The sequence below is a fragment of the Muscardinus avellanarius genome (genome assembly GCF_963383645.1).
Source record: "Muscardinus avellanarius genome assembly, chromosome: 12".
Lineage (NCBI taxonomy): Eukaryota > Metazoa > Chordata > Mammalia > Rodentia > Gliridae > Muscardinus > Muscardinus avellanarius.
The window spans coordinates 6,948,494-6,959,938 of record NC_137798.1 but is presented as its reverse complement, the minus strand read 5'-3'; the positions used below and the strand labels follow the sequence as shown (position 1 = coordinate 6,959,938).

The window sequence follows — 11,445 nt, the reverse complement described above, 5'->3', positions numbered from 1 at the left end:
GCCTGATGTAGTCAGACGTTGTAATCAACTTGAGGGCTTCTGCCCCAGACGTTGAAATGCCCTGGGGCGTGAAGATCCGGTGAGAAGCCAGAGAGGGCATTTGCTGATTCCCTATACTTCCAAAGAGGGTTTTATGAAATTGGTCCTTCCGGGTTTGCAGCCGGGGTCTCTAGCTTAAACACGGGCTTAAGCTTGCGGGTGCCCACAGGAGGTGTGCTTATATAATGCCTCGGGCCATCAGATGTGCATTGTGAAGATGAGTCTCCCTGGTGAGGACGGACGGTTTCCAAGTGAACTACTCATGAGGAACGCTTCAGGGCAGTGTGGCTGAGCCTTCTTCAGGGTTGGAGGCGCCTGTCTGAATTTCTGGGGGTAAAAATCATTTCCAGAAAGTCGCTTGCCTCATCTGGCTGCAAGGACAAGTCATTTTTCTTCTGAATATTTTCGACAGACCTTCCGTGCAAAGTCTTCACCTGGAAGCGTTTCAGAAGTGTAACCAGGATAACTTTCATCATCACCATGGCAATGTACTTCCCGGCACAGCTCCGGGGCCCAAAGCCAAACGGCTGGAAATACCTGTAAGGAACCTGTGGACGGGATCAGATGGTTATCCAGAGTTTTAAAAGCTAATCATGCAATACAGCCTGTGTGAGCCTCTCTGGAAACATCAATCAGTCAGAACACTGTTTTGGGGTCTCAGACATACTTTTTCTTTCCTGAGATGGAAGACTTCCGAGATAAACCCCTTTCTCATCCAGGAATCACCTCTTATGGTATAGACCCGGCCTCAGATAGTCCCCAGTTTTGACCTTTGTGTAAAGGAGCGAGGGTAAAACACTGTAAATCTTCTTTCTATGTGTTAGGACACTCCGCTGTGAAGTAGTCACAGCTTAGGCTGGGCGTGGTGGCGCACGCTTGTCATCCCAGCAATTGGGAGGCTGAGACAGGAGGATCGTGGTTCGCAGACAGCCTCAGCTACTACTTAGTGAGGCCCTCTGCAACTCAGTGAACCCCTGTTTCAAAATGAAGAATAAAAAATAGGGCTGGGGGTGTAGCTCGGAGGTAGAATGTCCCTGGGTTCCATCCCCAGTACCAAAAAAAAAGTTACAGCTTCACTACTGCTCTGCGGGTCTCCAAGGCAAAGTTTGTTTCTGTGAGACATCATGCCGCATAAACCTGATGCAAAGAAAAAATGCAAAAGATGTGATTTCCTGGCCTATCTGTGCCAAACGTCTATTTTGTGTGTGTGTGTGGGGAGTACTGTGGGGTGAAATCCAGGGACTTTCTACCTCTGGACCACCCCCAACCCTATTTTATAATTTATTTGGAAACAGGGTCTCACTAAGTTGCTGAGAGCCTCACTAAGTAGCTGAGGCTGGCTTCGAACCTGTGTGATCCTCCTGTCTCAGCCTCCCAAGCGCAGGGATTACAAGTGTGCGCCACCACGCCCGGCAACATCTAACGAGTTATAGTTTTGCAGAAAATTAACCAGGACCATAGTGGCCAGCACATAGTGGATGTTCAATAAATATTTATTGGCCGGCTGACTGATTTACATGCCATGGTCTAGACTTCCTGGGCAGAAACAAGATGAAGGACAGCACTGGAGTGACTTCATATTCCACACATGTGTGAGGGGGGAAAAGAGGGCATCCAGGAACTCCCTGGAAAATTTAGGCTTACAAACATTATTGCCTACTTGGGCGTGGTGGCGCACTCTTGTAATCCCAGCATTTTGGAGGCTGAGACAGAGGATCTGGAATTATGGCCAGCCTCAGCTACTTAGTGAGGCCCTTTGCAATTCAGTGAGACCCTATTTCAAAATAAAGAATAAAAAATAGGGTAGGAGGTGTAGCTCAGAGGTTGAATTCTCCTGGGTTCCATCCCCAGACCCGCAAAAAAAAAAAAAAAAAAAGGAACATTATCGCCTAAAATTTGACATAATGGAGGCAGAATCTTTAACGTATATCAATTATAGAAAAAGCTGATTATTAAGTCCTATTTAAAATGAAAGCTACTGCTCATGGGGCCATTTAATGAACCAAAGGCAAGCCAGGAAAACTAATTTTTTTTGGTCTCATTTGATTTTAAATCAATAGAAGAAGTGGATTTCCTTTACTTACATAATACTATAGCTGAATTTAGATGGTGATAAGTAATAAGTATCACATCAATTTAGCAATATGCTTAAATAGAAAAATAGATGCGTTGGGTTAAACAAAATGTACCTCATTTTAGCCAGATTAAAGGCCTGGGTTTTTCACACGTGTGGCCTTGTGTGTGGGCCACCATTTACTTATTTTCCAGAACTGGAGACTCAGCATCCTAGGCTTAAAGATGACTAGGGGAAGGTTCTCAGCCAGGGGACCTGCGTGCTCCTGATGGGCGGCCGAGGAATTGGGCATAAAGAATAAAATGTGTGGTGCAAACACAGAGGACCAGGGGAGACTTAACAGCCGATGCAGAAACAGAACAAAATGGTAGCGCGTTTGGTTTTAGGAAGAGCCTTACATTCTTCTCAAAGTTTTCAAGAGTAAATTCATTGGGCTTAGGGAAGTACTCCAGTTTATGCATCCTTCCAATATTCAGAATAATGTTAGTTCCCTTTTTCACCAGGTAGCCATCAATCACATCATCCTCCAGGGCTTTGCGCATGACCAGGTCCACGACGGGCTGGTACCGTATGCTCTCGTAGATGAAGTTTTCCATCACTTTTAACTTTTGGATGTCATCGATCTTTATCTCCCTTTCACCTGGGAAACAGATAAAATAGACAAGGATGTCAGCATTTGGGAGGCTGAGACAGGAGAATCACAGGTTTGCGGCCAGCCTCACTTAATTAGTGAGGCCTTCCACAACTTAGAAGAAAAAAAAAAAGAAAGAAAAGAAAAGAAATATGTTCCTAAATATATTACCCAAGTGAAGGAAATCCCCAAAAGGCCCACCTCTATTTTCTCCTGAGATGATTTTTATTTCTTTCTTTCCTTTTTCTCTTTCCTTCTCTCTTTCTTTCTTTCTTTCTTTCTTTCTTTCTTTTCTCTCTCTTTCTTTCTTTTGGTACTGAAGATGAAACCCAGGGGCATTCTATCCCCAAGCTACACCCCCCAGCCCTATTTTTTTGAAACAGGGTCTCACTGAGTTGCAGTGGGCCTCACTAATTAGCTGAGGCTGGCCATGAACCGCGATCCTCCTGTCTCAGCCTCCCAAACGCTGGGATGACAAGCGTGCGCCACCACGCCGGGCTCTCTGATTTCTTATAAAGGTGGTGATGTTTCTATAGGAGGGCGGGGGAGGCTGTGGCAGAGGCAGGCAGTGGAGAGAGAGCTGTGCAGGAGCCAGAGACCTGCTGGCCCTGCAGAGGGGGAGGAGGGGCAGTGCCTGCAGGTGGCCTCACTGGGTTGGAGAGGAAAAGGAAATCCTCTCTCCCTTATCTCTGCTGTTATCCCCTCCTCCTAGGTTGGAACCCAGACACCCTGATGTAAGTGGGCCGGGTTCCTGGGTGGGTCCACAAAACCCTTTTAACTGAAGAGGCAGGCAGAACAGTGCATACGGTCTCACGGTCTCAGGTTTTGTAAGACAGACAAATCCAGTATTTGTGTGTATTTGGGTGCACATAGGAAAGGTCATGGATACAAAGCAGGCAGTTAAGAGTGGTTATCCCTGGAGAGTGGGGGGGGCTGGGAGGGCAGCTGGCAGGACTGGGGGCGTCCCTTCCTGCTTTATACAAACTGGCATTTTACCGGGCGTGGTGGCGCACACTTGTAATCCCAGCGCTTGAGAGGCTGAGACAGGAGGATCACGGTTCACAGACAGCCTCAGCAACTTAGTGAGGCCCTGTTTACAAATAAAGTATAAAATAGGTCTGGGAGTATAGCCCGGAGGTAGAAAAGCCCCCAATACCCCCCCACACACACACACACACACAAGTTGGCATTTTTTTAAACAAGCATGCTTCATTTTTATGATAAAAACACAAAGAGCTATTTTTCCAATCTTCTGGCACAAAGTATGACAAAATCACTTGCTTTGTTTTTCTCTAAGCAGATTTTTTTATTTTTTATTTTTATTTTTTGGGTGGTACTAGGGTTCCTGGAAGCCCTTCAACCTCCAGGCTACACTTCCAGACCTATTTTATATTTTTATTGGAAACAGGGTCTCTTAAACCAGCAAGGCTGGCTCCGAACCAGCGTGATCCTCCTGTCTCCGCCTCCCAAGTGCAGGGATTACAAGTGTGCGCCGCCACGCCCGGCGTTCTCTAAGCAGATTTTAAATAGTCTGTGTTTGGAATCCAATTCTTAGGACATAAAAAGTGGATACTCAAGCTGGGTGTGGTGGCGCACGCTTGTAATCCCAGGATTTGGGAGGCTGAGACAGGAGGATCCGGGTTTGAGGCCGCCTCAGCTACTTAGTGAGGTCCTTTGCAACTCAGTGAGACCCTGTTTCCAAATAAAGAATAAAAACTAGGGCTGGGGGTGCAGCCCAGAGGTAGAATACCCCTGGGTTTCACCCACAGTACTGTAAAAAAAAAAAAAAAAAAAAAGTGGATACTGAGAAGAATGATTTTTGAGGCCCGTTATTTATTTGATAAATTCTTACCAACAACAGTCTGGATCTCCTTCATGATCTCGTCTTCCACCTGAGGGTGGTTTGCGATGAGAAACAGCATGAAATACACGGTGACAGACATCGTGTCGGGCGCCGCGATCAGCATCTCCAGGATGCACTGGTTCACGTTCTCTTGCGTCAGGTCGCCGCGTTTCTGGACAGTTGAGAGAGGGGGAAAATTGACGAGTGAATCTGAGAGTTTCAAAGACTGAGGGGCAGTGATACTCAAGGGTCAGCAACCTCAGGAAAATTAGGTTACAGAAATGTTATGCCTCTATGACTGACTACGGACATTTTGCATGACAATCTGTGGCTAAAAAGCGAACAGTTTAGCCAATTACCTAGGTAGAGTTGGCCTTCCATATTCTCAGGCTCCGCATCTATGGAGTCAGCCAACTGGGCATTGAAAATATTTGTTAAAAAATGCATCAGTGCTGAACTTTTTTTTCCCTTCTCATTGTTCCCGAAACAATATAACAACTATTTATATAACGTTTACATTGAATTAATTCTATAAGCAATATAAAGGTGAGAAAATACATGGCAGGATATGCAGAGGTTATATGAAAATGCTATTTTATTTTTGGTGGTGCTGGGGGTGGAACCCAAGGGGGTTTTTCTACCTCCGGGCTATACTCCCAGACCTAGTTTATATTTTATTTGGAAACAGGGTCTCACTAATTTGCTGAGAGCCTCACTAAGTAGCTGAGGCTGGCTTCGAACCAGCGCGATCCTCCTGTCTCAGCCTCCCAAGTGCGGGGATCACAAGTGTGCGCCACCAGGCCTGGCTTTGTAAAATGCTATTTCATAGGGAACTTGAGTATCCCTGCCTGAAACGAATCCCCTCAGATATTGAGGAGTGACTATATTTAATGTCTGAGCCCCACTTGCTGTTTTCATACTTTGTACTGTAATATAGAAGAATTTCAATCTTGAAGGTCAGTCTCACATCAGTGTCTAATGTTTGGGATATTTGGGTTGGGTATTATAGTACTGCTAGGGAAAATACTTAAAAGCAGAAATATGCCACTATTATAAAAGGAGATCTTTATACACTTATACCCAAATAGTCATTATATATGTTGGATGGGAAATTATGGTTCTTTCCAGGTAAGTACCTCAGCAAAAATCAACTCGGTGGCAAAATCCATACAGTCTTCCAGTTTCTCTGCACTGGAAACCTTTTGTCTTTTTTCTTCTACCAAAATATTTATGGCATCTTTCAAATCCTTGCTGAAAAAAAAGTCAAAACATAATATGCTTGTACTCAATTTAGACATCTAGAAAAATATATTCTTTTGCTGTTTGTTTAAATTAAATGCTCTGCTCTAATTGAAGCATTGGTACTCATGGGTAAATAAATTTGCATGCTATTTCTTCATCAATATCCTTAAATTACATATATTTACACTTCACGTCAAGGTACCAGAGGTAGTTTAGATTTTTAGTTACTGGCAGCAAAATCAAAGCTGTGACTTTACAGTTAAGGGTTAAATACTGATACCAAAAGCTAAACCCAGTCTTATTTTGCAACTTCTGCTTTGACAGGAATAGTCTTTAAGTTAAACAAATCCATGGTGTCTTTAGTGGGGCATGTGCTCTACAGTTTACCAGGGCCACCTCGGTTTCCTGTTTTCCTGTAGCCACACAGCCCAGTTTTATTTGCGGAGCCCTGAAGACCACTGAGTTTGAGATTCCTGTTCTAGACTGTAAACTCATGTCACTGACTATTCTTCTTTTTTTTTTTTTTTCAGTACAGGTTATTTTTTTCTCATCACTACTAGGGTTGGAACCCAGGGGCACTCTACCTCCAAGCTACACCCCCAGACCTATTTTTTATTCTTCATTTTGAAACAGGGTCTCACTGAATTGCAAAGGGCTCACTGAGTGAGGCTGGCCACGAACTGTGATCCTTCTGTCTCAGCCTCCCGAATGCTGGGATCGTAAGTGTGAGCCACCACGCCCGGCTCGAGTACAGGGGATTGAACCCAGGGGCTTTTCTACCTCCAGGCTATCTCCCAGACCTATTTTATATGTTTTATTTGGAAACAGGGTCTCACTAAGTTGCTGAGAGCCTCACTAAGTAACTGAGGCTGGCTTTGAACCTGTGTGATCCTCCTGTCTCAGCCTCCCAAGCCCTGGGATTACAAGTGTGTGCCACCACGCCTGGCTTTATTCTTCATTTTGTGTGTTTTTTGTTATTGTTGGTGGTGGTGGTGGTACTGGGGTTCCTGGAAGCCCTTCTAACTCTGGGCTACACTCCCAGACCTATGTTTTATACTCTTTTATTTGGAAACAGGGTCTCTTAAACCAGTGCGGCTGGCTTCGAACCTGCGCCATCCTCCTGTCTCCGCCTCCCAAGCGCGGGGATTACAAGCGTGCGCCACCACGCCCAGCTTTATTCTTCATTTTGAAACAGGGTCTCACTGAGTTGCAGAGGGCCTCACTAAGTAGCTGGGGCTGTCTGCGAACCGCGATCCTCCTGTCTCAGCCTCCCGAATGCTGGGATTACAAGCGTGCTCCCCCACGCCCGGCACTCACACATTTTATTGCAGTACATTATATTCATTATGAAAAATAAATATTTCGTGGCAACCATCAATTCCTCAGGTTGAATTACATTGAATTCATTCAGAATCCCTGCCAAGTGCGGTGGCACTTGCCTGTAATCCCAGTCCTTGGGACGCTGAGACAAGAGCATGTCAGGCTTGAAGCCAGCCTTGGCAACTTAGTGGGGCTCTCAACAACCTAGGTAGACCCTGTTTTCAAATGAAAAATAAAATAGGGCTCAACAGTGTAGAACAGCAGTAGAATTCCCCTAGGTCCAATCCCTGGTAACACACACACACACACACACACACACACTCACAAGTAACACAACTATAAATTGATTCATTCTGTTTTCATTTTTCTGATATGCAGAGAGAGTTCCAACAGATACTAGCGATAGCATTAGCCAGCCTTTCCCCTCAATTTGAAATAGATCGCAGTGTTCTAGAGATGAGATTTCAGACCACACACTTGCACCCTTGCTAAGAAATTGCTTAGCCAAAGGCTTCTTTGACTCCTTGGTCTGGCTAAAAGCAGCCAAATTGCTATGTGTTTCATAAGCAACTTAATCAACATAAAACTTACCAAAGGGGCCAAGAACAGCAAACATAAAATGAAAAAAAATGATCCCACTCATAAATCATCCAAACTCGTGTTACTTACACAGACTTTTCATACTTCTTGTATAGCCAAGAAATCTTAAAGAAGATGTTTGGCTTGAGAAGGAGAGCCTGCCACGCATCAAAATAACCCTGGATTTTACCCACGATGGCACATTCTGGAAACAAAAACAAAAATAGACCATTGAGCAAAATATGAGCCCAAGAAGAGTGCTCTTAGCAAAGGGCGTTTTCTGCAGATTCTCCTCCCAGGCTTTCATTCTAAGCTCAACAAGTTTAGTCACACGAATACTGCAAGACAAACTGAGCATTTATTTATTCCCTTGACCTTTAAGTTAATGGGATTGGCAGAAGTCTCCAGTTTTCAAATATGTGTTTGAGGAACAGCCGAGAATCTCACATATACCTCCTTTGGCTAAAATTCCAGCTCTTTCCTGTTTTTCTGGACAAAATAATTGTGGCTGTTATAGCCTTAACTCTAGCCCTTGGGAGGCAAAAGGCTGAACCGTTGAGGCGGCTGTCACTTTTTTGGGGGGTGGGGGAGGTTTAACTAGGAATTGAACCTATGGGCATTCTACCTCTGAGCTATACCACTAGCCCTTTTTAATTTTTTTACTTTGAAACAGGGTCACGCTAAGTTGCTGAAGGTCTCTAGGTTGGGTCCCGTAGGCAAGTTGAGAGTTTAACAAGCAGCCAGTGTAAAGGGAAATAAACACGACCCCATCTGGGCTCTGCAGGTTCCCAGGCATCACAGCCTGGACGCACTGATTACTGGAGAGCTTTTACAGTTCACTTTACACGATGTCTTCAACAATCAAGGTTTGGGGGATCCAGAAGCATGACCATATTATGTAGAGCAGAATGGAAGGGGGTGAAGCAAGGGGTCATGACTAACAATTTTCAGAGTGAGTGGGGACCGCCGTCCAAATGGCAGTCGTAAGTCTCTCCTGTTCTCCTAAAGACCAGTTCGAGCAGGCGAGGCAGGACCATGAAGTGGGGAGGAGCTTCCATTGTCTGCTGTCCACGTGTGGTAACCAGGAGGTGAACGCGACAGCTCCGCTGGCTTGGGTAGCTTTAGGACGTGTGCACTGCTGCTTCACCTAAACGCTCTTCCTCCCAACCTCACATGGCTGTGGCCCCGTTCATGCAGCCCACGCTCCGAGGTTCTCTTCTTAGAGGACCTTTCCTGACCACAGTAATGGCCAACTCACCCCCTGACCCTGACCCTGACCCTGCTGCAGTGGGTAATCAATAAGTACCTATTAAATGAATGTGTGAATCCATCAATCGATCACTGATTTAAGCTAATTCAGGAAAAACCCCAGTCAGCTGGACACATGTAATGTCAGAAGCTCAATGGGATTCATTCATTCATTCCATCGTTCTATTGTTTCTTTTTGGTGGAGGGAGAGTTACATGTACATGTTTTAAGATCCGTTTCTATAACGTGAGAAAAGGAAGACATCAAATTGCAAATGTGTATGAATAGCAGCCCTTCCTGCTATTTGGCACATAGTAGGCACGTGGCAGCTGTCACCACCGGCACAGCTGCATCACCGCCACTGCCACCATTTTTATTATACAGATGAATCAAGTTTTCGTATTGGTGACCGAGGGAGGAGCATTTATGGAGACGACTAATTGTCCACAGTTTTGCCTACGATAACAGGGTAGACATCTTCATATTTTTCTCTAAGCTTTTCTGTGTCTTCCTTATTTTCTACCAGCATGTATTTAGCTTAGTGGTTAGATATGTGTGTGTGTAAATATCATGCACCAAAAAAATGGTTAGAAATGGTTAAATATGTTGGTTTTATTGGTGGTAGGATATATTGATGACCAAATGAACTGCTAAGGCTTGACTTGGGGAGATTCCTATTTCTCAGGGCAATAAGGATAGATACAAAAGAAATAGAAACTGTCCCCTACTTTATGGAAGTTTATATTTTCTAAGTAAACAAGGCAGACATACTAGGGGGAAGTCCTCAGGAATGCTAAGAAACGTTTAAACAAGAGCAACGTACCAAAAAGCACACGTTCACTGTAGTCAGCGGCCCCTCGTATTCCCCAGTTTTACAGAAGGATAAAATGTCAAGTCACAAGAATGAAATGTCAGTACCGTCCAGGGGAATGCCCAAGAAGAGCATGTTGGAGGTGTCCAGCATGATACGTCGCATGAGGGTCAACACGTCAATGTAGCCGGCCACGCTGGTGACCTCCTCCAGCCTGTCCAGATGTCTGATGATGGACCCAGCACACACTGCCACCATGCGAACGAGGCCAGGGCCCGTCAGAGCTGAAGGGCACATCAGAGGGTCAGCAATTGCAGGCGCCGGGCACCACCACCAGGCCGCCAGGACCTTAGGTGTGGAGATGAACTGTCCACAATTTTGCGTTCAATGACAGGGTAGACATTTTCATATAATTCTCTATACTTTTCTGGGCTTTCCTAATTTTCTACAAACATGTACTTACCTGTATGGTTAAAAAAAAAAAAAATGAATGAGGCCCAGGTGGTAGTGCACGCTTGTAATCGCAGCATTTGGGAGGCTGAGACGGGAGAATCGCAGTTTGCAGACAGACTCAGCTACTTAATGAGGCCCTTTGCAACTCAGTGAGACCCTGTTTCAAAATAAAGATTAAAAAATCGGGCTGGGGGTGTAGCTCAGAGGTAGAATGCCCCTGGGTTCCAGCCCTAGTACCGCAAAATCTTTTTTTTTTTTTTTTTTTTTTTTTTGCGGTACTGGGGTTTCTGGAAGCCCTTCTACCTCTTGGCTACACTCCCAGACCTATTTTATGTTTTTATTTGGAAACAGGGCCTCCTAAGCCAGCGTGGCTGGCTTCAAACTCGCACGATCCTCCTGTCTCTGCCTCTCAAATGCTGGGATTACAAGCGTGCACCACCACCCAGCAAGAATAGATTTTTTTTTAAAACAAACTACATTTAATTAAGCTTTTCTTCATACTCTGGAAAATCATGAGTGAGATTTCAAAAGAAAATTTTAATACTTGTGGTTATAATCACAAATCAGTGATCTTTCATATCAGTGGCACACATTTCCCTTTAAAGATGGATTTGGACAGAAACGTATTTCTTTTATGTTCCAACAGGTGGCAGGATATTACTACAGAACTAATAAAATTAGCCCTTAACTAAGGTGCTTCCTGTTTAATTGTAGGTTATAGATATCAAAGTGTTAGTCTTATCACTAAAAGTGCCCTCCTCTTAATTTCGACTTCTTTTCAAATTACCTCTAGATTTATTTTTTCTCAATCAATATCATGTTAATCAATTGCTTGTTTGCTTTGCTGTTTTTCCCCATGGAACTGGGAACTCTTTAAAGACAGTGCCAGCTACTTAGTAGCATTACATTTCAAGTACCGGGGGCCCTTGATTCAGATTTGCCAGGTAGAAGAATGAATAAATTGGTAGAATAAACTGTCTCTGACCTCCCCGTGGCTCTCTTCCTGACCATCTGGGTAGTGGCTAGTGATGATATATCCTGAGCATTTAACTTTTAAAATCCCCATTTCCCAAGCTGGCCGTGGTAGTGTACACTTGCAATCCCAGCATTCGGGAGGCTGAGACAGGAGGATCGTGGTTCAAGGACAGCCTCAGCTACTTAGAGTGAGGCCCTTTGCAACTCAGTGAGACCCTGTTTCAAAATAG

General features: G+C 44.6%; 1 protein-coding gene across 1 annotated transcript in view; it reads right to left on the bottom strand.

The window, feature by feature from the left end:
• Positions 1-338: 338 nt before the first annotated feature.
• CYP19A1 (cytochrome P450 family 19 subfamily A member 1) overlaps positions 339-11,445 on the bottom strand; it is a gene marked incomplete at both ends in the record, with an annotated part of 28,636 nt that continues 17,529 nt past the window's right edge. Inside the window, 6 exons of the mRNA XM_080707011.1 lie at positions 339-587; positions 2,512-2,753; positions 4,597-4,759; positions 5,724-5,838; positions 7,819-7,933; positions 9,895-10,071. Coding sequence (XP_080563137.1) covers positions 339-587; positions 2,512-2,753; positions 4,597-4,759; positions 5,724-5,838; positions 7,819-7,933; positions 9,895-10,071 — 1,061 coding nt within the window. The remainder of the gene's footprint in view (positions 588-2,511; positions 2,754-4,596; positions 4,760-5,723; positions 5,839-7,818; positions 7,934-9,894; positions 10,072-11,445) is intronic.